This window comes from Dermochelys coriacea, chromosome 4 (assembly GCF_009764565.3).
Source record: "Dermochelys coriacea isolate rDerCor1 chromosome 4, rDerCor1.pri.v4, whole genome shotgun sequence".
Taxonomy (NCBI): Eukaryota; Metazoa; Chordata; order Testudines; family Dermochelyidae; genus Dermochelys; species Dermochelys coriacea.
The window spans coordinates 128,583,906-128,611,454 of NC_050071.1; the positions used below are offsets into that span (position 1 = coordinate 128,583,906).

At 43.3% G+C, this 27,549-nt stretch overlaps 1 protein-coding gene and 1 long non-coding RNA gene across 4 annotated transcripts; both read left to right on the plus strand.

The window, feature by feature from the left end:
- Positions 1–5,405: 5,405 nt before the first annotated feature.
- LOC119855205 (stem-loop binding protein) lies at positions 5,406–26,749 on the plus strand. Of its 3 annotated transcripts, none has more exons than XM_038400855.2 (8): positions 5,406–5,906; positions 6,584–6,721; positions 11,684–11,788; positions 12,695–12,754; positions 13,040–13,171; positions 13,478–13,627; positions 23,478–23,562; positions 25,488–26,749. In XM_038400855.2, the coding sequence occupies exons 1-8, from the start codon at positions 5,863–5,865 to the stop codon at positions 25,602–25,604; spliced, it is 831 nt and encodes a 276-aa protein (XP_038256783.1). In that variant the 5' UTR covers positions 5,406–5,862; the 3' UTR covers positions 25,605–26,749. The 3 variants fall into 3 exon arrangements, with proteins under 3 accessions (XP_038256783.1, XP_038256784.1, XP_043368589.1); XM_038400856.2 differs by having other exon boundaries at positions 5,574–5,906; positions 6,587–6,721; XM_043512654.1 differs by lacking the exon at positions 13,478–13,627 and having other exon boundaries at positions 5,701–5,906.
- On the plus strand, positions 21,747–22,688 carry LOC122459732. The gene is made up of 3 exons (XR_006280599.1): positions 21,747–22,202; positions 22,352–22,356; positions 22,676–22,688. It is a non-coding gene; the product is annotated as an uncharacterized LOC122459732 (long non-coding RNA).
- Positions 26,750–27,549: the final 800 nt, after the last annotated feature.

Sequence of the window (27,549 nt, forward strand, 5' to 3'; positions counted from 1 at the left end):
CACCACACACATTATCCAGCAGCATATGCAGCACCAAAACGTGGCAAAGCGAAACAGGCGAGTAGGCGACATCAGCGTGGTGACGAGAGTGATGAGGACATGGACACAGACTTCTCTCAAAGCACAGGCCCTGGCAATGTGGGCATCATGGTGCTAATGGGGCAGGTTCATGCGGTGGAACATCGATTCTGGGCTAGGGAAACAAGCACAGACTGGTGGGACCGCATAGTGTTGCAGGTCTGGGACAATTCCCAGTGGCTGCGAAACTTTGACATGCGTAAGGGCACTTTCATGGAACTTTGTGACTTGCTTTCCCCTGCCCTGAGGTGCAAGAATACCAAGATGAGAGCAGCCCTCACAGTTGAGAAGCGAGTGGCAAGAGCCCTGTGGAAGCTTGCAACGCCAGACAGCTACCAGTCAGTCGGGAATCAATTTAGAGTGGGCAAATCTACTGTGGGGGCTGCTGTGATGCAAGTAGCCAACGCAATCAAAGATCTGCTATCAAGGGTAGTGACCCTGGGAAATGTGCAGGTCATAGTGGATGGCTTTGCTGCAATGGGATTCCCTAACTGTGGTGGGGCCATAGACAGAACCCATATCCCTATCTTGCACCGGAGCACCAAGCTGGCAAGTACATAAACTGAAAGGGGTACTTTTCAATAGTGCTGCAAGCACTGATGGATCACAGGGACGTTTCACCAACATCAACATGGATGGCCGGGAAAGGTACATGACGCTCGCATCTTCAGGAACTCTGGTCTGTTTCAAAAGCTGCAGGAAGGGACTTTATTCCCAGACCAGAAAACAACCGTTGGGGATGTTGAAATGCCTATAGTTATCCTTGGGGACCCAGCCTACCCCTTAATGCCATGGCTCATGAAGCCATACACAGGCAGCCTGGAGAGTAGTCAGGAGCTGTTCAACTACAGGCTGAGCAAGTGCAGAATGGTGGTAGAATGTGCATTTGGACGTTTAAAAGCATGCTGGCACAGTTTACTGACTCAGTTAGACCTCAGCGAAACCAATATTCCCACTGTTATTACTGCTTGCTGTGCGCTCCACAATATCTGTAAGAATAAGGGGGAAGACGTTTATGGCGGGGTGGGAGGTTGAGGCAAATTGCCTGGCTGCTGATTACGCACAGCCAGACACCAGGGCGGTTAGAAGAGCACAGGAGGGCGCGCTGCACAACAGAGAAGCTTTGAAAACCAGTTTCATGACTGGCCAGGCTACGGTGTGAAAGTTCTGTTTGTTTCTCCTTGATGAAACCCCCCACCCCTTGGTTCACTCTACTTCCCTGTAAGCTAACCACCCTCCCCTCCTCCCTTCCATCACCGCTTACAGAGGCAATAAAGTCATTGTTGCTTCACATTCATGCATTCTTTATTAATTCATCACACAAATAGGGGAATAACTACCAAGGTAGCCCAGGAGGAGTGGTGGAGGAGAGAAGCACCAGGAGGGGTGGTGGAGGAGGGAAGGACAAGGCCACACAGCACTTTAAAAGTTTAAAACTTTAAAACATATTGAATGCCAGCCTTCTGTTGCTTGGGCAGTCCTCTGGGGTGGAGTGGCTGGGTGGCCGGAGGCCCTCCCACCGCGTTCTTGGGCGTCTGGGTGAGGAGGCTATGGAACTTGGGGAGGAGGGCGGTTGGTTACACAGGAGCTGTAGCGGCGGTCTGTGCTTCTGCTGCCTTTCCTGCAGCTCAACCATATGCTGGAGCATATTAGTTTGATCCTCCAGCAGCCTCAGCATTGAATCCTGCCTCCTCTCATCATGCTGCTGCCACCTTTCAGCTTCAGCCTTCTCTTCAGCCTGCCATTTACTCTCTTCAGCCCGCCACCTCTCCTCCTGGTCATTTTGTGCTTTCCTGCACTCTGACATTGTCTGCCTCCACGCATTCGTCTGTGCTCTGTCAGTGTGGGAGGACAGCATGAGCTCAGAGAACATTTCATCCCGAGTGCGTTTTTTTCGCCTTCTGATCTTTGCTAGCCTCTGGGAAGGAGAAGATCCTGTGATCCTTGAAACACATGCAGCTGGAGGAGGGGAAAAAAAAGGGATAGTGGTATTTAAAAAGACACATTTTATAGAACAATGGGTACACTCTTTCACAGTAAACCTTTCGGTTAACATTACATACGTAGCACATGTACTTTCGTTCCAAGGTCGCATTTTGCCTCCCCCCAGCGTGTGGCTAGCCCCTCCACCCTCCACCCTCCTCGTGGTTAACAACGGGGAACATTTCTGTTCAGCCATAGGCAAACAGCCCAGCAGGAACGGGCACCTCTGAATGTCCCCTTAAGAAAAGCACCCTATTTCAACCAGGTGACCATGAATGATATCACTCTCCTGAGGATAACACAGAGAGATAAAGAACGGATGTTGTTTGAACGCCAGCAAACGTACACTGCAATGCTTTGTTCTACAATGATTCCCGAGTATGTGCTACTGCCCTGGAGTGGTAAAGTACCCTACCATGGTGGATGGAATAAGGCTGCCCTCCCCAGAAACCTTTTGCAAAGGCTTTGGGAGTACATCCAGGACAGCCGCGAATGCCAGGGCAAATTAATCATTAAACATGCTTGCTTTTAAACCATGTATAGTATTTTAAAAGGTACACTCACCAGAGGTCCCTTCTCCGCCTGGCAGGTCTGGGAGGCAGCCTTGGGTGCGTTCACGGAGTACTGGCTCCAGGTCCAGGGTGAGAAACAGTTCCTGGCTGTTGGGAAAACCGGTTTCTCCGCTTGCTTGCTGTGAGCTATCTACAACCTCATCATCATCATCATCTTCCTTGTCCCCAAAACCTGCTCCTGTGTTGCCTCCATCTCCATTGAAGGAATCAAATAACACGGCTGGGGTAGTGGTGGCTGAACCCCCTAAAATGGCATGCAGCTTATCATAGAAGCGGCACGTTTAGGGCTCTGACCCGGAGTGGCCATTCGCCTCTCTGGTTTTCTGATAGGCTTGCCTCAGCTCCTTAAGTTTCATGCAGCACTCCTTCGAGTCCCTGTTATGGTCTTTGTCCTTCATGCCCTGGGAGATTTTCACAAATGTTTTGGCATTTCGAAAACTGGAACGTAGTTCTGATAGCACGGATTCCTCTCCCCATACAGCGATCAGATCCCGTACCTCCCGTTCGGTCCATGCTGGAGCTCTTTTGCGATTCTGGGACTCCATCATGGTCACCTCTGCTGATGAGCTCTGCATGGTCACCTCTGCTGATGAACTCTGCAGCTTGTCACGCTGGCCAAACAGGAAATTGAAATTCAAAAGTTCGCGGGCCTTTTCCTGTCTACCTGGTCAGTGCATCTGAGTTGAGAGTGCTGTCCAGAGCAGTCACAATGGAGCACTCTGGGATAGTTCACGGAGGCCAATACCATCTAATTGTGTCCACAGTACCCCAAATCCAACCCAGCAAGGCCCATTTCAGCGCTAATCCCCTTGTTGGGGGTGGAGTAAGGAAATCGATTTTAAAAGCCCTTTAAGTCGAAAAAAAGGGCTTTGTCGTGTGGACGGGTGCAGGGTTAAATCGATTTAATGCTGCTAAATTCGACCTCAACTCCTAGTGTAGACCAGGGCTAGGTTTTAAGAAAAGCACTGGGGTCTGCACCTCTCCACCCTGTAACTTTCATTTATTTAAAAGGAGAGTTTGTTTGAGATATTTTGTTTACAGATTACAACGTATGTTCAATAAACTTGTTTATGTATTATAAATGCTACATATAGAAACTGCACCCAATCTTACTGTGTGCAGTTCTCAGCAATATGAGAAACCCATGTGCTCCTAGGGACAGGGCTTTTGTTCTTTGGACAGCACACAACCCACCTGTAAAGACACATGCACATGCTATATAAGTGGATATATATTACATATGTATCCTGTAATATAGTGTAGTGTAACAAATCCTTGACAATATCATCCACAGAAGCACATTACACATCTAGGATAGTGATACCAAATACTCTCATACCTTATCCTTCAGGCAAAATACACTATGCAGTACAGTTCGATACACCGCAGTGTAACTCAACATACCATCTATTAGGTATCAGAGGGGTAGCAGTGTTAGTCTGTAACCAGAAAAACAAGGAGGAATCCTGTGGCACCATAAAGACTAACACATTTATTTGGGCATAAGCTTTTGTGGGTAAAAACACCACTTCTTCAGATGCACGGAGACCTAAATCTATTAGGGCTTGTCTAAAGTTGAAAGTTAGGTAGAGGATTGAGGTAGAGGGTGAAATGTAAAGTGCAGTAGCTATTCTGGAATAACTCCAGGTATGGACAAGCCCTTGCAGCGCAAGGTGCTAGCAGTCACAACACTGCAATGTGCCCTGATACAAATGCACCCACGTTGGGCACCGTGGTGTGATACAATGCACCCACGTTGGGCGCCGTGGTGTGATACAATGCACCCACGTTGGGCGCCGTGGTGTGATACAATGCACCCACGTTGGGCGCCGTGGTGTGATACAATGCACCCACGTTGGGCGCCGTGATGTGATACAATGCACCCACGTTGGGCGCCGTGGTGTGATACAATGCACCCACGTTGGGCGCCGTGATGTGATACAATGCACCCACGTTGGGCGCCGTGGTGTGATACAATGCACCCACGTTGGGCGCCGTGGTGTGATACAATGCACCCACGTTGGGCGCCGTGGTGTGATACAATGCACCCACGTTGGGCGCCGTGGTGTGATACAATGCACCCACGTTGGGCGCCGTGGTGTGATACAATGCACCCACGTTGGGCGCCGTGGTGTGATACAATGCACCCACGTTGGGCGCCGTGATGTGATACAATGCACCCACGTTGGGCGCTGTGGTGTGATACAATGCACCCACGTTGGGCGCCGTGGTGTGATACAATGCACCCACGTTGGGCGCCGTGGTGTGATACAATGCACCCACGTTGGGCGCCGTGATGTGATACAATGCACCCACGTTGGGCGCCGTGGTGTGATACAATGCACCCACGTTGGGCGCCGTGGTGTGATACAATGCACCCACGTTGGGCGCCGTGGTGTGATACAATGCACCCACGTTGGGCACCGTGGTGTGATACAATGCACCCACGTTGGGCGCCGTGGTGTGATACAATGCACCCACGTTGGGCGCCGTGGTGTGATACAATGCACCCACGTTGGGCGCCGTGGTGTCATAAAAACCCAGCAAGGCAACGCAGTGGCACTCAAAGAAAATAATGGACAGCGCGCTCTGCCGTATCATGCAGGACCGGCGCTCAGGGTGCAAGGAAATGCTGTAGCACGAGCACCGTGACGCAACACCCCCGGTGCAGGGCGGGCGATGTACAGCCGCCAAGCCATGGGCTGCAACAATACCACCCCCTCCGCGCTGCCGGGTTCAGATTCTCCCGCCAACACGCCCCTGGGCGCGGAGCCCTTCAGAGAGGAAGGAGGGAGCGGGCGCGCGGCGCCAGCTGCTGGACGAGCCCACGAGGGCACACGTGGGGGGGTAGAGAAACATGCCCCTCCCCCCCGCCGTGCGAGGACTTGTGCCCGTTCCGAACCTCCATGTTCCCCTCAGGCGCGGATGGGGCAGGATCGCTTCCCGGGCCGAAGGGGGTGAGGGGCTCTCCCGGCTTGAGACAGCAGGTTCTTTCTCGTCACAGGCTCACGCCCCTCTCCACGATGGTCGGGCCCTGGCCGCCAGCGCATGCGCTCTAATAGGAGGCGGGCGAGGGGCGTGTGTCGCGCGGGAGCGCAGCTTCCCGGTCAGTCTGCGCCGGCGGGAGGCGCGAGCGGGGTGAACTCGAGGAGGCTGCGGCAGCGACCCCCCTCCCCCCCCGGCCCGTCACCACACGTACCGGCTGTGGCCCCGGCGCCTCCCGCGCGCCATGTCCTTCCGCCAGAGGAGCCCCCACAGCGGCGGCGAGAGCAGGTGGGCGGTGGCGGGGACAGGTGTCTCCGGTCCGGCCGCCGCCCGCAGCAGCGTCGCGGGGGAGCCGTTTCCCTCCCCCCCCCCCCCCCCCCCCCCCCCAGAGCGGCGGGGAAGCTTCCCGCCGCGAGGCAGCGCGGCCGGGTGACCCCCGAGCCCGCCCGCCCGCTCCCGTTTTCGGGGGCAGTCCCTGGGCTCGTCCACAGGCCGGGCTTGGTGTGAGTCTTTCCCCGAACCCTGGCGGCCGAGGGCGCCCAGGGCCGGGGCATTTCCCCGGGCTGGTGAAAGCGGGGCGGGGCGGGGGGATCACGTCTCATGAAGAGAAGCGCCACCCGGAGTCGGGGCGAGTGTCCTGGGGGCTCGCTTGAAGTGAAGGAAGGGTCGGGCAGGGGGCGAAGAAACACATGGTCTTGGCATAGGCTCCCGATACGGGGGAGGGGATGCAGATTTGAGAGAGGCAACACCCAGGTCTTTAGATTCCCTTCTAGGGACAGCGGTTCCTGTGCAGATTCGGGTTGAGAAGCCTTTCGGGGACAAAACAGGGAACGGCTGGGTGTTGCGTGCGAGGTAAAAGAGCCCCCATGTATGCTGCTTATTGCAACCTTTGTTGCCTTGTGGCTGTAAAAGCTTACAAAGCCAGCGTGTAAGTTTTGCTTTTTAAAGACTGACCTATTTCCCAGCAGCCCACAACACCCCGCTCGTTGGTCTCAAGGAAGGAAACGTGGAGCAGATGGAAAACGCAGAAAACAGAATGATTCAGATTCGTCCGTTTTTGATGATGAAAACAAGTATGGACCCTCTGACAACAGGTTGGATAGGTATGTTTAATAAAGGATTTGTCCATAGTGTATGCAGCTGAAACAGGCTTGTGCTTCTTGTGCATGAGAAACAGTGAAACTAACCAGTATATTTTCACTTTCCAACTCTCATGTGATAAATCACTATCTAGTAACCTGGGGGGGGGCATGGGGAGAGAGAGAGACAGGGATTAAAGTACTAGTAGAGTGTAAAAACCAAGGAGTGAAAAATATTGCTTAGTGACTTTGTACCTTTTTATCTTGGAGCTACTTCCTGTGATGAGTAAATAGCTGGGTTGTTCTTTTATGCCCTGTTGTTTTTTTATTAACGGCACCCCTGGTCGCCGGAAGGCCTAAATCTGCTCAGCTTGCACAGACTCTCAAAGCTAAATTATCTGCATCATGTGACCTTATTGTTGAGATGAGTGAGCAGAGAAGAGGGACTTGAGGGAGTGGCATGAGTTAAAGCTCATGGGAGCAGTTCCCAGGACTGGATGCTTTAGGGCTACTGCAGGAGCAGGGAAGCAGCATGGATGGCTTTCCAAGGAGCTACTTTTAGCTTTGGAAGAATGCATGCAGGGGATCAATTTGAGGTCCTACATTGTTCCCTGTTCATGCAGCTACTTTTTGCCCTGATCCGACCGGGTGGGAAACGTCAGTTGAGCAGCAAAATAGGTCTGATAAGTAGGAACATTGCGATAAAATTAGAAAAGGTAAATTTGAGCTGCATACTGGAAAACATGCTCTCATGGTGAGGTTTGTTAGGTTACAATAGTCAAAAGGGAGATTGTGGCTTCATTAATTAAAATATTTAAGATTGGTCTGGACAGAGGACTGGACAACATACTGTAATGCCAGAGATCCAAAGTTTCATATTGTGATGCAGTTCTGTGAGCTGCAGCAGCTCTAGAGCTCGCTTACATGAAAAGGCAAGCGTTAAGTAAACCAAGGTGGGGGAAAATGCACCTTGCTGATATTGCCTTTCTGTGACAGTTAAATTACATTCTCCTTTATTTTATTTTATTTTATTTTTTGTAATCTATGTAGTTGAATTGACACAGTCAATTAAAGAATGCTGTTGTGGAGGGAGGAAAATTGTTCTCCTTAACCTCTGAGAATATGACAAGAAGCAATGAGCTTAAATTGCAAAAAGAGCAGTTAAGGTTGGGCATTAGAAAAAAAATTCCTAATTGTCAGGGTGGTTAAGCACTGGAATAAATTGTCTAGGAAGGTTGTGGAATCTCTATCATTCGAGATTTTTAAGAGCAGGTTAGACAGACACCTATCAGGGATGGTCTAGATAATTAGTCCTGCCATCAGTGCAAGGGACTGGACTAGATGATCTCTCGAGATCCCTTCCAGTCCTACGATTCTGTGATTAAAAATATAAAAGGGGGGGGAAAAATCCAACATGCATGATACACACACACACACACACACCAAGCATGGCTGTATTAGTATAAATTCAGATGCCTGGAAAAGCCCCTGGAAAGATTAGAAAAGTCCTGAAACTACTTCTATAGGTCACAGAGAAGTACTCTGCAGACTGCCAATTATCTACCGGTAGGGCCCTGGGAAAATTGTGATTTCACAGACTGCATGGCAGGGTGGATTTAGTTTAAATCACTAGTCAGGAAGACTTGATTTAATCATGGTTTTCTACATAAAAATGCATTCTTCTTGGTTATAACCTTAACACACGCTCTTCACAACTCGAGATAGATGTAGGTTTCATTTTTAGAAGGTACAGACTATACATTTTTAAACAGTGATTTATTTTGAAAACTTTTCAGATTAGTTTTACAGCTATATCAGAAAATTAATGATTGTTTATTTCATTTAACAATGGTAATTGAATCAAATATTTATGAAGTCACTGGAAGGTGAACTATCTCCATTTCAACAGATTAATCATATTATGAGGCTTTTCTTGCCGTGCTGTATTAGGAGGAGAACATCACCAGACAGACATTTAAATTGTTTTATTTAGCTAAAACAACAACATTAAGTATTCTGGATTTTTTTTCTTCAACAGCAAACATACAATATTTTAACAAAAACAAGCCTATGTCCCTTGCTTCTCACATTTATCTGCAGACTTCTTCTCATTGCCCAGGTCTATTCTGCCCCCAACAATCTTCTATTCATTGAACTTTTTGAAACTTTGCACTTTTAGAAAGAGGTAAGGGATTGACTCTGTGTACACATATTTGCAGAGGGACAATAGAGTTGAGGTCTGTTATTTCTCACCTCTCTATCTATATTTATTTATTTTAAAACATTTTTGCTGTTAACAAGCATGTTACCTCTGAAGACACAAATCCACAGTTTGAGAACTGCAAAACTAACCATTTCTGATGGTATCTTCTAGACTGAGTACTGAGTCCCATTGGGTAGATGGAGAGATTAGCCTAAATAATCTATACAGAAGCCTGTGGAACCTCATATAATTGGGTCCCTAATCCATTAACTACTGGAAGTCATTTACAAACCTTTTCTTAAACATTACCTGAATATATTGTCTCATACTATAGAATTAGAATATACAATCCCTATTCCATGATGAGATATCTTTGAGCTATAATGTATAGTCATTAAAAAGGTTTTTTTCCTCAAAAGGCATTTTATAAAAAAAAAAAATCTGATCTAAATAAAAAAATTTTTTTTTTTTTTTAAATCATTGATTTTTTTTTTTTCCCCACCCTGCTGCATGGGAATTGTGAAATTAGCCCATTTTTTTCCAACTGCTGGGTGGTGGAAGCAGGCATCCCTGCTTTTGCCTCCCCACTGAGGACACGTCCGTTGGTGGAGAGGTTAGTGGGGCAGTCCCATCCTGGAGAGGGTCAGGGTGGTGGCAGACTGGTCCTATACTAGAGGGTAGGGGGAGCGTCTTTCACCAGTGGCCAACATCCAGGCTGCTGGAGCTTGCTGGCTGGCAAGCATGGGGGGGTGGCACTGACAAGGTGGCCGTTAGGAGTCCTGACCTAGCCCACCCCAGAGTGAGCCACGCAGGCCCTGGGGAGACACCACAGTGCTATCTGGTGAGGAACTGAGTGGGTCCACACACCCTAGCATAGTGGCCACTATTGCTTGGGACATAAGCAGGTGTGTGTGTGTGGGTCTCCTACTCCAGTGGGGTTATCAGGGTGGGGAGATGGATCCTGGTCTCCTCATTAACTAACCCTGGACCTGCTATGAATTTAAAAAAAAAAAAATAAAAATTGTGATCCCTCACCCCAGGGCCACAGTGAGAACTAGTGCTCTAAGAAGTAGTCTTGCATCAGCAGAGTGATGAACTAGATTGTCTAAAACGACTTTTCCCATCTCTGACTTTTACCATAAACCACTCCTGGAATCTTGTGCACAATTTTGGACACCATATTAGAGGAAAGATAGACTATTCAGCCTCCTAGTTGCAGTAACTGAAAAACAAATCCAGAAACATACTCGGAGTTTAGGCAAAATGTCAGATCTGCTTGTAGTGGTTTTTAATGTAATATAAAGCATGCTATTTTTTTCCCTTCCCTACTTAAAATCTGTGGTTTTTGTTTAACTGCAGAAGCCAGCATTATAAATGAGAAGCTACGCTACTGAAATGTGATATTTTGAAAAGTGAATTGTCATTGAGTTCAGTGTTTGTGTCCACTTCTGTTTCAAGGTTTCAGAATGTGCTTCATTTACAAGGAAGAAGTTTCTTATCATATGACCCTGCAAACTCAATTTAGCAGTTGAAAGTCAAGCTTTGTTTTTCCCTTGTCTTTTGGCAGGCCAGATTCTCTCACCTGTGCATCCCCATTGCCTTAAATTACACTTGCATGGTCCCATTATCAGCTTTGCAATTTGTTGATGCAAAAAGCATAACAGAATACAGATCATTCTTCGTAGCTGTGTCACGCTGTCTGGAGCGAGTGCCTACCTCAGGGCGGACACCTGGATCACTGTACCAGTCTTAACCATGGAGTCAGTCTTTAGCCTTTCCAGTCTATCTTGCCATCCAGACAAACTGAACATTGTGATAAAAGGTTATTAAAACCTAAAATCACACCAGATCTGGTTTCTCCCAGTCCCAAGAGTCCATTTACACCAGATCTGTTGATACTCCAGATCTTACACCAAAGATGATGCTGGCAGCCAGTTCTATAGTAAACTAACTATAGATTTATTAGCTTAAGAAAAAAGTTATTGAGAGGTTAAAGCAGGTAAAATATGTCGGGTGAATCAGTTTGTAACTCCAATGGTGACAGTGATGTGATTAAACTTCCAGTTTCCCAAAAGCCTTTCAGGGCTACCCAGATTAATTCTGGGGATCTCCCTCTTCTCGTTCAGTTATTCTGCCCTGTTAGAATCCAGACAGTCCAGAGATGATGGCTCATTTCTTGAATCCATATTTATAGCTCCTTTACACAAAAGCAAGCTGACAGTCTATCACCTGAGCTTTTCCCTTGAAGACAATGTGTGAGGAATGCACATAGACTTTTGGCCTCCCAACATATGCATAATGGCCACTCACTTTGAAATTAGCATTTTCTGTTAAAGTCCTTAAGTCCTTCTTTAGCATTTCACAAAATTTCCTTGATGGGTAATTTAGTTGTGTAAATGTTTGCTACTACATACATTATGACGGGAATAGATAAATGAAAACAGTACCAGTAACATTCAACTAGTTTTCATGAAGTTTAAAAATCTGAATACATGCTTATATATTTAACCATTACTTTGATGTATACAAGTGAATTGACCTGAATATGCTCCAGCATGACCTGGTTAGCCAGTGTCACAAGCTGTACAAGCTCTGCAATGGTAACTAGTCTGAAACTTTGTAAACTTTTTTATTGGTGCATGTATATGATTGGATATACATAAGGAATACAATGAGTAAGCAGTTCTATTGAAAATACTTTAATTAGCTACCAAATTAGAGATTAATTAGGTGGGGGAATTAGGATGATATTCCAGTTTTCATGCAGAAATTTTATTTTTCAGTTTTACAACACCAGAAGGTCCTGGGCCCTTTTCAAGATGTTCAGACTGGGGATCTGTAGTTGAAGAAGATGAAATGAGGACCAATGTTAATAAAGAAATTGCAAGGTACCATAGGTTGTATATGATTGGTGTTGCAAAAAGGACCTGTTCTTGTAGAGTCATAGCTGCTTTTTTACCTTCGGTATTATTGGAGTACAATAATGAAATATCACTTATGGCTGTCATATGTAGGGACAAGTTCTGATATCTGTTCCCAGGCCAGTTTAGACTTAGAAATACTGTAAAAGTGATGTGATGTAGTCCTTTTGAAGGAGGTGACCAACATCACTGAACTGCCAACAATCTAGCAGATACCGGATTGGCTTGCTGTGAGATTGACTCTTTGAATGTCATTCCATCCACTACTCATCTGTTTGCATGGTAATTATTGTGATAAGACTTGAGGTGGAGTTTTGAAAGATGAATCTTCAGATTCCAAAAAAGAGATGAAGGACCCATTTCCATGATGGAAAAATGCTTACCGTGCACCTATGATTTGAACTTTACAGATGATTAAGGTCAGAAGGAACCCACTATCATCATCCTCTAGTCTGACCTCCTGCACACTGAAGGCCACAGAACCTCACCCACCCACTCCTGAAATAGACCCTTAACCTCTGGTTGAGTTACTGAAGCCCTCAAATTATGATTTAAAGACTTCAAGTTACAGAGAATCCACCATTTACACTACTTTAAATCTGCAAATGACCCACGCCCCATGCTGCAGAGAAGGGCAGAGACCCTGGGTTTTTTTGCTTATCTGACCTGGTGAAAATTCCTTCCCAACCCCAAATATGGCGGTCAGTTAGACCCTGAGCATGTGGGCAAGGCCGGCCAGCCAGCCAATGTTGCAGTGAAGATGAACATTAATAGAGGTTACATTAATTATGCAGTGGAAACAATTTATGAAAGTTACATTTTTTTTTTCTTATTTTAAATAAGTATTTATACTGAATAAACTGTCTTTTCTAGATACAAAAGAAAGCTCTTGATAAATGAATTTGCAAGAGAAAGGAAGTCCTCTTCTGGAAGGTAAGTGTAAATTCATCTCTTGAGATCAAGGGAAAAATATCCTGCAATAGTTACTTTTAAACTCCTTGCATGTCCATGATTTTCTTGTTGTAAATAATCAACTTGAAGTAATTTGTTTTAACAAGTTCGCCTTGAAACATGCTAATTCAACAAAATCCTGAACAGTTCAGAGATAAACCGAATGAGTGCAGCAGGTCTCAGGATTGCTGTAGCTGTGGGGGCTTGTGTGTTCTGGTGCTCACGAGATCATAATGCAATTCAAATCTAGATATTTTTTTCTTTTAGTTCTGATTCAAAGGAATCCACTGTAGCAGTAGAACTTGAGACAGATGAAGTGGTTCTGATGAGAAGGCAAAAACAGATAAATTATGGAAAAAACACAATTGCATATGACAGATACATTAAAGAAGTTCCAAGGTAAGTTTCAGTGGTGTACTATGTAAATGTACTATGTATGTAAACATTGTGCATGTCTGGTTCTTCACATTTGATTACTTATTAAATTTGTTTATAGACCAGACTTTCTGGGGTGGAGGAGGGAGAAACCTGAGCCGCACAATAATCAAGCAGCTTAACTGTCTTAAATACCTGCCTGGGTTTAAAACCAATCCAAAATATTCTGAGAATGGGATTTAATAGGCTTCCAGTGTTAGACAAATTCAGTCACTTTAAAGATTTGAAAAGCTATAGTGGAATTTTCATGACAATTTTCTAAATAAATAGGTGTCATCGAGTACCAGGGGTCCATCCTAGAACTCCAAATAAATTTAAGAAGTATAGCCGTAGGTCCTGGGACCAGCAGATCAGACTCTGGAAGGTTGCTTTGCATTCTTGGGACCCTCCTGCTGAAGAAGGAAGTGACTTGCAAGCAATGTATGTATCAAACAAAACAATTTTTCTTCTAATATATTACAGTTCCTTCAGAAAATGACTATGCTATCATCTGACTCATCTACTGAACATTTTAATTTATTCATCTGCAGCTTTTCAAAGTGATTAAAGCAGTATTAAGTGTTCACATTGTATAAACACTTTTTTTCTATTTTTAGCTGAGTTCCAATTCAGTTCACCTTTAGTCGGAATATGTAAGACTCACCTGGCTCTCCATATTTTAGCAAGCCTGTGGCTTCCACATGCATTGTCATCAAGAATAACTTCTGTTCCAAGTCCTTAAGGCTACCTTTTGCCAAATTTTAGTGCTGTATCTTAGTAAACCCAAGAAGCTACTACTAAGGGCTTGAAGGCTCTGCCTGTCATAACCTAAAGGTCATTCTAGTCAGTAGATTAAACAAGCCCCACTGTCACCATTATTTCATATCTGAAGCACTGTTCTAGCACAACAAAAATTGGCAGAAGCTATTAGATCTATCTTATGTTCAGAATGGTATAAATCAGCGATACTTGCAGCTCAGGAGCCTCTGTTTAAGTGGCTCTTTGCAGCACATGATATTAAAATGTAAGAGGACTTGTGGCACCTTAGAGACTAACAAATTTATTTGAGCATAAGCTTTCGTGAGCTACAGCTCACTTCATTGAATCCATTCAGTGGAAAATACAATGGGGAGATTGTGTCTATTTATTCTTTTACATAGAGACTGTCCAGTTTGACCAATGTACATGGCAGAGGGGCATTGCTGGCACATGATGGCATATATCACATTGGTAGATGCACAGGTGAACGAGCCTCTGATAGTGTGGCTGATGTGATTAGGCCCTATGATGGTGTCCCCTGAATAGACATGTGGACAGAGTTGGCAACAGGCTTTGTTGCAAGGATAGGTTCCTGGGTTAGTGGTTCTGTTGTGTGGTGTATGGTTGCTGGTGAGTATTTGCTTCATGTTGGGGGGCTGTCTGTAAGCAAGGACTGGCCTGTCTCCCAAGATCTGTGGGAGTGATGGGTCATCCTTCAGGATAGGTTGTAGATCCTTGATGATGCGTTGGAGAGGTTTTAGTTGGAGGCTGAAGGTGATGGCTAGTGGCATTCTGTTGTTTTCTTTGTTGAGCCTGTTCTGTAGTAGAGCCAAAAGAGTACCCAGAAGTCACCTATCAATCTGTTTCTTCACTTCAGCAGGTGGGTATTGTAGTTGTAAGAATGCTTGATAGAGATCTTGTAGGTGTTTGTCTCTGTCTGAGGGGTTGGAGCAAATGTGGTTGTATCATAGAGCTTGGCTGTAGACAATGGATCATGTGGTGTGGTCTGGATGAAAGCTGGAGGCATGTAGGTAGGAATAGCAGTCAGTAGGTTTCCGATATAGGGTGGTGTTTATGTGACCATCGCTTATTAGCACCGTAGTGTCCAGGAAGTGGATCTCTTGTGTGGTCTGGTCCAGACTGAAGTTGATGGTGGGATGGAAATTGTTGAAATCATGATGGAATTCCTCAAGGGCTTCTTTTCCATGGGTCCAGATGATGAAGATGTCGTCAGTGTAGCGCAAGTAGAGTAGGGGCATTAGGGGACGAGAGCTGAGGAAGCGTTATTCTAAGTTCTTCCTCAGCTCTGCACTGTAAAAAAGAAAAATAGTTTTGTTCTGTTTTTTCAAATACCACTTACAAGTACTATAGTGCATCTTACAAACGTAGATTTTTTTTTTTTTTTTGGTTACACAACTGTTTTGTTTTTTGAATGCAATGTAAAACTTCAGAGACTAGTCCTTTCAGCCAATCGCTAAGACAAACAAATTTGTTTACATTTACAGGAGATAATACTGCCTGCTTCTTATTTACAATGTCACCTGAAAGTGAGAACAGGCATTGGCATGGCACTTTGGTAGCTGGCGTTGCAAGGTATTTACGTACCAGATATGCTAAACGTTCATATGTCCCTTCATGCTTTGGCCACCGTTCCAGAGGACATGCATCCATGATGACAAGTACTGCTCGATAACCATCCAAAGCAGTGCAGAGTGACGCACATTAATTTTCATCATTTGTGTTAGATGCTGCCAACGGAAGGTTGACTTTCTCTTGGTTCGGGTTCTGCAGTTTCCACATTGGAGTATTGCTCTTTTAAGACTTCTGACAGCATGTTCCACATCTTATCCCTCTCAGATTTTGGAAGGCACTTCAGATTCTTTAAACCTTGGATTGAGTACTGTAGCTATCTTTAGAAATCTCACATTGGTACCTTCTTTGTGTTTTGTCAAATCTGCAGTGAAAGTGTTCTTAAATCAAACGTGCTGGGTCATGGATCTGAAACTGCTATAACATGAAAAAAATGGCAGAATGCGGGTAAAACACAGTAAGAGACATACATTTCTTCCCCAAGTAGTTCAGTCACAAATTTTAATTAATGCATTATTTTTTAATGAGTGTCATCACCATGGAAGCATGTCCTCTGGAATGGTGGCCGAAGCATGAAGGGACATATGAATGTTTAGCATATCTGGCACATAAATAAATACCTTGCAATGCTGGTTACTAAAGTGCCATGCCAATGCCTGTTCTCACTTTCAGGTGACATTATAAATAAGAAGCGGGCAGCATCCTCTCCAGTAAATGTAAATAAACTTGTTTGTCTTAGCAATTGGCTGAACAAGAAGTAGAACTGAGTGGACTTGTAGGCGCTAAAGTTTTACACTATTTTGTTTTTAAGTGCAGGTATGTAACAAAAAAATTACATTTGTAAGCTGCACTTTCACGATAAAGAGATTGCACTACAGTACTTGTATTTTCCAATTCACCACATACTATTTTTTACAGTGCAAATATTTGTAATAAAAAATAGTGAGCACTGTACACTTTGTATTCTGTATTGTGATTGAAATATATTTGAAAATGTAGAAAAAGTCCAAAAATATTTATAATGTTCAATTGGTATTCTAGAATTATTCTAGTGCAATTAACTGTGATCTTGTTAATTGCAATTATTCACAATTATTTTTTTGATCATTTGACCGCCCTAATAGTTGATAAAATAATGACCTGGTCAGTCATTTTGCTGTGAGAATAAAATAAATAAATATTTCCCCTGTCATTCCATTTAAATATGAAATGTATAGTAAATGAAACAATGAATTCACTCTACTGGCTGTGTTGGGTAATGTTGATCCCTAATTTGGGTCCTGAACCCCTGAAGTCTGAGCATCACTGGTATGAATAACGCAAAGAAAATTAGGCATTGTTTGGTTTTGCCATGGCATTGGCCTCCCCCCACCCTCCTCTCCAAAAAAAGGTTATGCCTCCAGATTAGCGGGCTCTTAATACAATGTTTTCGCCTTTCAGTCTCCAGGATGTACCAAATCCTGTGACTTTGCAGGGTTGTGGAAACAGTGATATTGTTCCCTGGCTTTGCATGTTTTGCTGCATAAGAGCTTTTTGGCAGGAACAGCCTACTTCCCCTTAATTCCCCTTTCCATTGTATCTGATATTGGTATTGGTGAGAAAACTTTCTGAAATAGTCAAAATGGACATGGCCCCATGTGATATAAATGTAAGTAGAAATGCAGCTTCACAAAGAATCAAGATTAAGCTGTCATTCTGACCTTCACATCTGTAAAGTGGTTTTAGTGCAGGGAAATGAGCATAACCATGCTTAAAGTTGAAAACCATGGCTTTTGACTGAGCTGCATTGGTGCTCTCTTCATGGATTGAAGGAGAAGTAGGTAATGTTTAATGTGTGTTTGAGTGGAACTGAATTTTCCCAAGTTTCTAAACAGTGTGTGTTAACCTCTTTATCGTGTGGCATAAAATTTACAGCTACTTTGCCTCAATCACAGAAGAGTCCACTCTGCTCTCTTCCCACTAAACTTCCTTCCATAATGCTAGGTTCTTCACAAGTATCAATATCTTTCACTATTGCATTGCTCTTCAGTCCCAAGAATTTAACTTAGAATGGAATAAGGACTTTCTCAGTAGCTTGATTATCGCCTCAGCAACTCCTCAAGAGTGTTTTTGCTGTCCACTGCTAGGGCCTCTTTACTCGAGTAGTTCCCCTTGTGCTGTTCTTGACACCATCTCACGTATAGATGACATCCTGCTATCACTTACTCTGTTTGCCTCAGACATAGCAAGAAGACTTTTGAAGCCAACACTTAAATGGTGCCTAGATTCCTGCTCATTTGAATCTGTTGGATATTGGTAGTGTGGGTCAGTAGTCCCAAAGATTATATAACTTGCCCTTTTTTAGTGGTTTCAGATGTACTTTCTATGTAGTCTTTTTAGCCATACAAATAGAAGAATAAAACATCTTAACCCAAGAGAATGAAACACAAAGGCTTATCTTCCTGATGAAATCAGGAAAAGACTGGAGGATAAAGGGCAAAGGTTGATCAGGAACAGTCAGCATGGATTCACCAAGGGCAAGTCATGCCTGATTGATCTAATTGCCTTTTATGACGAGATAACTGGCTCTGTGGATGAGGGGAAAGCAGTGGACGTGTTGTTCCTTGACTTTAGCAAAGCTTTTGACACAGTCTCCCACAGTATTCTTGACAGCAAGTTAAAGAAATATGGGCTGGATGAATGGACTATAAGGTGGATAGAAAGTTGGCTAGATTGTCAGGCTCAAAGGGTAGTGATCAATGGCTCCATGTCTAGCTGGCAGCTGGTATCAAGCGGAGTGCCCCAAGGGTCGGTCCTCGGGCCAATTTTGTTCAATATCTTCATTATTGGACAAACTGGACACATGGTCTGAAGTAAATAGGATGAAATTCAATAAGGACAAATGCAAAGTACTGCCCTTAAGAAGGAACAATCGGTTGTACACATACAAAATGAGAATGCAAAGGAAGGAGTACTGCGGAAAGGGATCTGGGGGTCATAGTGGATCACAAGCTAAATATGAGTCAACAGTGTAACACTAAAAGAAAAGGAGTACTTGTGGCACCTTAGAGACTAACAAATTTATTAGAGCATAAGCTTTCGTGAGCTACAGCTCACTTCATCGGATGCATTTGGTGGAAAAAACAGAGGAGAGATTTATATACACACACACAGAGAACATGAAACAATGGGTTTATCATACACACTGTAAGGAGAGTGATCACTTAAGATAAGCCATCACCAGCAGCGGGGGGGGGAAGGAGGAAAACCTTTCATGGTGACAAGCAGGTAGGCTAATTCCAGCAGTTAACAAGAATATCAGAGGAACAGTGGGGGGTGGGGTGGGAGGGAGAAATACCATGGGGAAATAGTTTTACTTTGTGTAATGACTCATCCATTCCCAGTCTCTATTCAAGCCTAAGTTAATTGTATCCAGTTTGCAAATTAATTCCAATTCAGCAGTCTCTCGTTGGAGTCTGTTTTTGAAGCCTTTTTGTTGAAGGATAGCCACTCTTAGGTCTGTGATCGAGTGACCAGAGAGATTGAAGTGTTCTCCAACTGGTTTTTGAATGTTATAATTCTTGACGTCTGATTTGTGTCCATTCATTCTTTTACGTAGAGACTGTCCAGTTTGGCCAATGTACATGGCAGAGGGGCATTGCTGGCACATGATGGCATATATCACATTGGTAGATGCGCAGGTGAAGGAGCCTCTGATAGTGTGGCTGATGTGATTAGGCCCTATGATGGTATCCCCTGAATAGATATGTGGACAGAGTTGGCAACGGGCTTCGTTGCAAGGATAGGTTCCTGGGTTAGTGGTTCTGTTGTGTGGTGTGTGGTTGCTGGTGAGTATTTGCTTCAGATTGGGGGGCTGTCTGTAAGCAAGGACTGGTCTGTCTCCCAAGATCTGAGAGAGCGATGGCTCGTCCTTCAGGATAGGTTGTAGATCCTTGATGATGCGTTGGAGGGGTTTTAGTTGGGGGCTGAAGGTGATGGCTAGTGGCGTTCTGTTATTTTCTTTGTTGGGCCTGTCCTGTAGTAGGTGACTTCTGGGTACTCTTCTGGCTCTGTCAATCTGTTTCTTCACTTCAGCAGGTGGGTATTGTAGTTGTAGGAATGCATGATAGAGATCTTGTAGGTGTTTGTCTTTGTCTGAGGGGTTGGAGCAAATGCGGTTATATCATAGCGCTTGGCTGTAGACAATGGATCGAGTGGTATGATCTGGATGAAAGCTAGAGGCATGTAGGTAGGAATAGCGGTCAGTAGGTTTCCGATATAGGGTGGTGTTTATGTGACCATCGCTTATTAGCACCGTAGTGTCCAGGAAGTGGATCTCTTGTGTGGACTGGTCCAGGCTGAGGTTGATGGTGGGATGGAAATTGTTGAAATCATGGTGGAATTCCTCAAGAGCTTCTTTTCCTTGGGTCCAGATGATGAAGATGTCATCAATGTAGCGCAAGTAGAGTAGGGGCATTAGGGAACGAGAGCTGAGGAAGCATTGTTCTAAGTCAGCCATAAAAATGTTGGCATACTGTGGGGCCATGCGGGTACCCATCGCAGTGCCGCTGATTTGAAGGTATACATTGTCACCAAATGTGCAATAGTTATGGGTGAGGACAAAGTCACAAAGTTCTGCCACCAGGTTAGCCGTGACATTATCGGGGATACTGTTCCTGACGGCTTGTAGTCCATCTGTGTGTGGAATGTTGGTGTAGAGGGCTTCTACATCCATAGTGGCTAGGATGGTGTTTTTAGGAAGATCACCAATGGACTGTAGTTTCCTCAGGAAATCGGTGGTGTCTCGAAGATAGCTGGGAGTGCTGGTAACGAAGGGCCTGAGGAGGGAGTCTACATAGCCAGACAATCCTGCTGTCAGGGTGCCAATGCCTGAGATGATGGGGCGTCCAGGATTTCCAGGTTTATGGATTTTGGGTAGCAGATAGAATACCCCAGGTCCTGGCTCCAGAGGTGTGTCTGTGCGGATTTGTTCTTGTGCTTTTTCAGGGAGTTTCTTGAGCAAATGCTGTAGTTTCTTTTGGTAACTCTCAGTGGGATCAGAGGGTAATGGCTTGTAGAAAGTGGTGTTGGAGAGCTGCCTAGTAGCCTCTTGTTCATACTCTGACCTATTCATGATGATGACAGCACCTCCTTTGTCAGCCTTTTTGATTATGATGTCAGAGTTGTTTCTGAGGCTGTGGATGGCACTGTGTTCTGCATGGCTGAGGTTATGGGGTAAGCGATGCTGCTTTTCCACAATTTCAGCTCGTGCACGTCGGCGGAAGCAGTCTATGTAGAAATCCAGGCTGCTGTTTCGACCTTCAGGAGGAGTCCACCTAGAATCCTTCTTTTTGTAGTGTTGGCAGGAAGGTCTCTGTGGGTTAATATGTTGGTCAGAGGTGTGTTGGAAATATTCCTTGAGTCTGAGACGTCGAAAATAGGATTCTAGGTCACCACAGAACTGTATCATGTTCGTGGGGGTGGAGGGGCAAAAGGAGAGGCCCCGAGATAGGACAGATTCTTCCGCTGGGCTAAGAGTATAGTTGGATAGATTAACAATATTGCTGGGTGGGTTACGGGAACCATTGTTGTGGCCCCTTGTGGCATATAGTAGTTTAGATAGCTTAGTGTCCTTTTTTTTTTGTAGAGAATCAAAGTGTGTTTTGTAAATGGCTTGTCTAGTTTTTGTAAAGTCCAGCCACGAGGAAGTTTGTGTGGAAGGTTGGTTCTTTATGAGAGTATCCAGTTTTGAGAGCTCATTCTTAATCTTTCCCTGTTTGCTGTAGAGGATGTTGATCAGGTGGTTCCGCAGTTTCCTTGAGAGTGTGTGGCACAAGCTGTCAGCATAGTCTGTGTGGTATGTAGATTGTAATGGATTTTTTACCTTCAGTCCTTTCGGTATGATGTCCATCTGTTTGCATTTGGAGAGGAAGATGATGTCTGTCTGTATCTGTGCGAGTTTTTTCATGAAGTTGACAGATTTCCACTCTATACGGCTAAATTCAGTGTAACACTGTTGCACAAAAAGCAAGTATCATTCTGGGATGTATTAGCAGGAGTGTCGTAAGCAAGACACGAGAAGTAATTCTTCCGCTCTACTCCACGCTGATTAGGCCTCAACTGGAGTATTGTGTCCAGTTCTGGGCACCACATTTCAGGAAAGATGTGGACAAATTGGAGAATGTCCAGAGAAGAGCAACAAAAATGATTAAAGGTCTAGAAAACATGACCAATGAGGGAAGATTGAACAAATTGGGTTAATTTAGTCTGGAAAAGAGAAGACTGAGAAGGGACTTGGTAACAGTTTTCAAGAACGTAAAAGGTTGTTACAAGGAGTAGGGAGAAAAAATTTTTTTCTTAACTTATGGGGATGGGACGAGAAGCAGTGGGCTTAAATTGCAGTAAGGGAGGTTTAGGTTGGATGTTAGGAAAAACTTCCTAAGTGGTAAAGCCTGTAAATAAATTGCCTAGGGAGGTTGTGGGCTGCTGGGACCATGTGCTGAGTTTGAGGAGGATGCATTTGGTGCGGGGGGCAAGAGGGGAAATCTCTTCTCCCCCAGGGGAAAGTTAAGGATTAAGCGCATAGTCATTTTTAGCTTTTTTTTTCAAAACTGATCTGAGCCCAGGAAACATCTGACATTTCCAAAGTATGAAATGGGAACCATGCCTTCAAGAAAATCCCAAAGCTGTTTTTTACTTAACTAATTTATTTTCAGATCAAATTATGGATTTTCTACCCCATGCCTTCATTGTGTGGTAGATATCGAGAGAATGTGGCTTGGAGATTAGAACATCAGCAATCTGGCAGGTGGGGCACCCTGCTTTAGTAATATCTAGCTCTTGTATCACACTTCCCCTCCCCCCCCCCCATTGATTTCAAAATCCTTTATAAAGGAGGTCACTATCATCCTCATTTCCCCAGGGAAACTGGCACAGAGGCAAAGGTACTTCAACATCCCGTGCTTTGCTTTTGAAGGCCTTGTCTACCCTCGATCTATTTCTCTAAAAGTTGACTATCAGCAGTAGTGACAGTGGAATGCTAGAATAAACAAGGTGCTAGTAATTTACTAACATGCTGTCTAAACAAGTTCTGAGCAGAGCTAGATGACACTAGGTAAAATGCTAGTAGGAAGTCAAAGCTAGCTTTCCTACTGTTTGTAGCAAAAATGGGAACATTTAAAAAGCTGCCTACTGAACAAATAGGGGAGTGTCTAAAAATAGCAAAAAAAATAAAGGCTGCTACTAGAAGGGAAGGGAGAAGAGATCTCTTCATTCACCAAATTCTGAGCTGAGGGGGACCAGGTGTGGCTTTTTTTGTTTTGTTTTTGTTTGTTTTTTGTTTTTTTTCTTCTTGCTGCATCTTCCTTGGAGACAGCTGCAGACTACTGGCAAAACACTTCTCTTCCCAGGTTGCTACAAGCTTTCTCACTAGTTTCTATTACTGCATATTGAAGGTCCTCAGAGTTGATCATCATCCCCTCACTGATGCATGATACCTTTCCTGGCACCCCCACCAAGGTTAGACAGGTTCCTAGAAGAACAGCTGCAACTCACCATGTTAACTGGTAGAATCTTGCTTTGATCTCTTGCTCCAAACATAGTAAGAACACGCTGGTTGTTTCTAATATCAGCAAGTGGATTTTTAGAGTAAAAGAGCTTTGTTTCTTTAATGTGACTTTTGTGAGAGACATTCTTTAAGATTCATGTTGTCATTTCAGACAGTTAAACTTACAAAAAATTGACCTCTGAATTGAAAAGAACACACAAGGTTACGAATTCCTAAAGTGATGCACCAAGTTCATTGCAAGCAATGTAGGATTTTTTTATTGAATCTGAGTGTTGCATGCAGCGAGTTCCCTAAGTGACACAGCTGTTGGAATCGCACTACTTAAACTATACCATAGTTTAGTAGACTGCATCATTGGGAGATTTTAACTTGCTCTGAATCGTTTTAATTTTATAGCAGTCCAGTTGATCTTGGTGAGATGGAGATAGAATCCATAGGAAGTAATTCTACTGAATCTCAAGCAAGCTCTCAAGACAATTATGTAAGTAGTAATTTGCCATAATTATTCATCTAAACTATATTTCAGATTAATATTAGGGCTGTCAAATGATTTAAAGCACATTAAAATTGATCACTACTTTTTAATCTCGCTATTAAATCACCCTATTAAACAATAATAACACAATTGAAATGTATTATAAATAGTTTGGATGTTTTTCTACATTTTCAAATATATTTATTTCAGTTACAACACAAAATACAAAGTGTACAGTGCTCACTTAATATTTTTATTACAAATATTTTCACTGTAATAAAGATCAAAGAAATAGTATGTTTCAGTTCCCCTCAAAGTACTGTAGTGCAATCTCTTTATCATGAAAATGCAACTTTAAAAATGTTTTTCTTTTATGTAACTGCACTCACAAAACTATGTACAAATTTTTAGCGCTTACAAGTCGAAGCATGAAGGGGCATATGAATGTTCAGCATATCTGGCATCTAAATATCTTGCAATGCTGGCTACAATAGTGCCATAAGAACACTTGTTCTCACTTTCAGGTAACAGTGTAAATAAGCAGGCAGCATTATCTCCCATAAATGTAAACTTGTTTGTCTTAGTGTATGGCTAAACAAGAAGTAGGACTGAGTGAATTTGTATGAGGTGAATTGAAAAATACTATTTCTTTTGTTTATCGTCTTCACAGTGCAAATATTTGTAATGTAAAGTGAGCACTGTACACTGTTTTCTGGGTTGTAATTGAAATAAATATATTTGAAAATGTAGACAAACATCCAAAACTATTTATTTATAATTTTAATTTGGTGTTCTATTATTTAACAGTGTGATTAAAATTGCAATTAACCACAATTTTTCAATCTAGTTAATTTGGTTTTAGTCACGTGTTAACTGTGATTAATTGAAAAACCTATTAAGAATAAACTTTTTGATGCTTTTACAGTTAACGTTTCCTAAAGTATGCGGTCGTGCCCCCCCCCAGATTAGCCAGGGATGTGTGAACAAACCACTTAATTGTTCGCCAGGGTCTGAGTTTTCATTTAAAGACTCTAGCTATATGGTTGTGAAAAAACTCTTGGTCATATTTTCAAGTATAACTAATCTAGCAATGCCTGAGTTTGCAGAAAGCCTGAAATAATACTTCAGTGGGTACTAACTCAGATGCCATTGATATTTTTAATGTTAACATTAAATATTTCACTTTTCAAAGCATGTAAGAAAGGAGAACATATCATGTGAAATCACTCATTTTGGGTATGCCTTTAACAACACATGAAGATTGAAATGGGGCATAAGGCTATGAGTCAGTCACTGATTCTGTGGTGGGTGGTTTTTTTTTTTTTAAGAGGCCTTCACAACTTCCTCAAAATTCCACTAATTCAGCCCCTGGGTGGTGGGCAGTTGCCCTGCTTGCTACCTCCCAACACTGGCCCTGTGTACACTTTTGTGATTTATTGTTTGTTTCCTGCATCCTGTCTAATTTTCAATAACCATGCTTGTGCCAAAATCAGAGCCTTTGGCCTAAAGAGGACTCAGCTTTCAAAAGTTTGGAGAAGACTGAAGTAGTCTAAAATGTTGTGACCTCTTGAGCAAAAAACAGCAGTACAAGGAGGACTAGCATTCTGTACAGACTGATTCCAACTCTCTGCTGCTTCCGCTATAGTACTGTTTGTACAGAGCTTTAGTAGACACTTGTGATAGATCATATACATAGATGAAACATCCCAAGGGCAGTCTTTTAAAAGGTGGTGTATGTTCAAGCATTCACTAATACTAAGTTATTGAAATTGGTTTGGATCTGCCGTTAACACATCACATATGATACTTTAGTGAAAATAGGAAGGTCTAAATGAAATAGAGAAATAATGGAATATGAAGATGAAATATTAAATAGATGAGGTGCACGCTTACCTTAATTTCTTAATCACTAATGTAACTTTCTGTTCTAGGATACCTTTTCTGGCACGCCCACCAAGGTTAGACATGTTGACTATCAGGTGGAAGGCGAATTTGACTTGGAGGCATGTTTGAATGAGCCACTTAAAGACTTCAGTACTGTGAGCTAAGTGGTGCCCTGTGCAGGCTGTTTTAAGGGAAACATTCTTTTAAAAGTTTGTGAAATGTTTGCCTGGTATTCTCAAACTGGATGTTGTTCCCTACCTGTCAATAGTGCAGAAGCTTAATCAAGTTAAAGGGCTGTTCCCTAATTTGTGGTCTGTCTACGTATTTTCTGGACCAAATTTGTGTAAAGAATAGAACTTAAGTTGTGACTTCCTGTTTGACTTCTAATTTATGTATATCAGATGGTTTTACAAGACTACTTTTTTATAATTATTCAGAAGATGGAACTCTTCATAGAAGAAACAGCCAAAGGCAGCACTGCTATCCTTCAGCAAACTTAGTTCTGTATAACTTCAGGTTGTCATTCATTTCCCCATATGTGAGTTTATTGCTTAAGTGCTCTGTTGGCAGTCCACAGAGCAATGTATCCACAGAACAGGATAAGCAGGTGTGGTTTGAGATTTTGCATACTGCCCTGCTACTGCATGAACCAACTCTCCTGCAAAGCCTGCCTACAGGGGGTGAGGGGAATTTAAATTCAATACCAGCTGAATCTATGGACTCAACAGATAAACTGAATTTTTTATTTCATGTAGCTACGATGACCGGTAACAACTTTAGCTCATTATTGGACTAGATACTTGAACTATTGATCTAGAAGTGTGGAGGGTTCTGTCCTTGTTTCAAGAATCGCCCAACCTCTAACTTTCTTTTTGATTTCCCTTAATTGGCAAAGATATTTGTGTAAGTGCTTTTTCCACATTACAAGGTTTTCCTTTTGTCTGATTCATTTAAAGTAAATTCCTTTCGTTTGCAAAAGCTTATTTTGTAATGGTGGGAAAGGACGTAATATGTAAGTTAATATTGAAACCTCATTTAAAAAACAAAACTGAAGTGTGGCAGCGATGCATTAAGAAGCTGTAGCCTAAATTTGGTACCTGTAAATAGTCATGGATAGACATAACTTATCTAACACTTAGAGAAAAATAAACAATATATCTAGGGAAAGTGCTTGATTTGTATTCACTGTTTTTAATATAAAACTGTTGTAAATGATAACTTTGTACATACATTCTGCTGAAAGCAGTTAATGTTTCTATTGCTTTTGTATGGGACAGTGTTGCTAAAAATAAATACATTAAATATGAAATATTTACAAGTAGTTTTTCTTGTAAAATATAACTAGCTCTCCTGGACTCCCTTCCCCCTCATATTAGCCTCCCAGGGGATCCTGCTCATCAGTTCCCTGAGGGAGTCAGTTTGCTTTTCTGAAGTCCAGGGTCAGTATTCTGTTGCTTTGCTTTCCTTTCCTCCTTTCGTCAGGATCCTGAACTCAACTATCTCACAATCACTGCTTGAGGTATCCTTTCCTACTGATCGCCATAATGCCAGGGCTCCTGAGAAGGCAGGCTGGTGATCATGATAGGCCCAGTATGGCTAACCAGTTCTGGTATTCTGATCAGTGAACCTTTCAGCACTGCCCTACTCAACCTTACCTGCTCTGTCAGACATAATCTCTCAGAACAGCAGTCAGATCACTACATCTGACAGCCTGGCTGATGTCCACTGAAAGAAGCTCTTCAGCTGAAGTTCAGAACATTCTGCTCCAAATTAAGAAAGTCTCCACAAGCTACCTTGTAAAGCCAAGTGGAGGTGTATTTTTGTTTGGGCATCTTAGCACCAGCTGTCTCCCTTGACAAAACTATTTCAGAAATATTGGGCTACTTAATAGCCCTGGAGCAAACTGGACTTTTAGTTCCACAAGGGTCCATCTAGAAGCAGTACTTATCACCCTTGTAGCTAGGGCGACACTGTATTTACTCTCTACAGTGACTAGATTCTTTAAGGACCTAACTCATGTTTTCCCCACAGTTCAGGAGCCCTCTTCCTCTGGGGACTTCAATATAGTATTAACAGGGTTGATGGGTTCCCCCACTGAGCCTTTCAGCA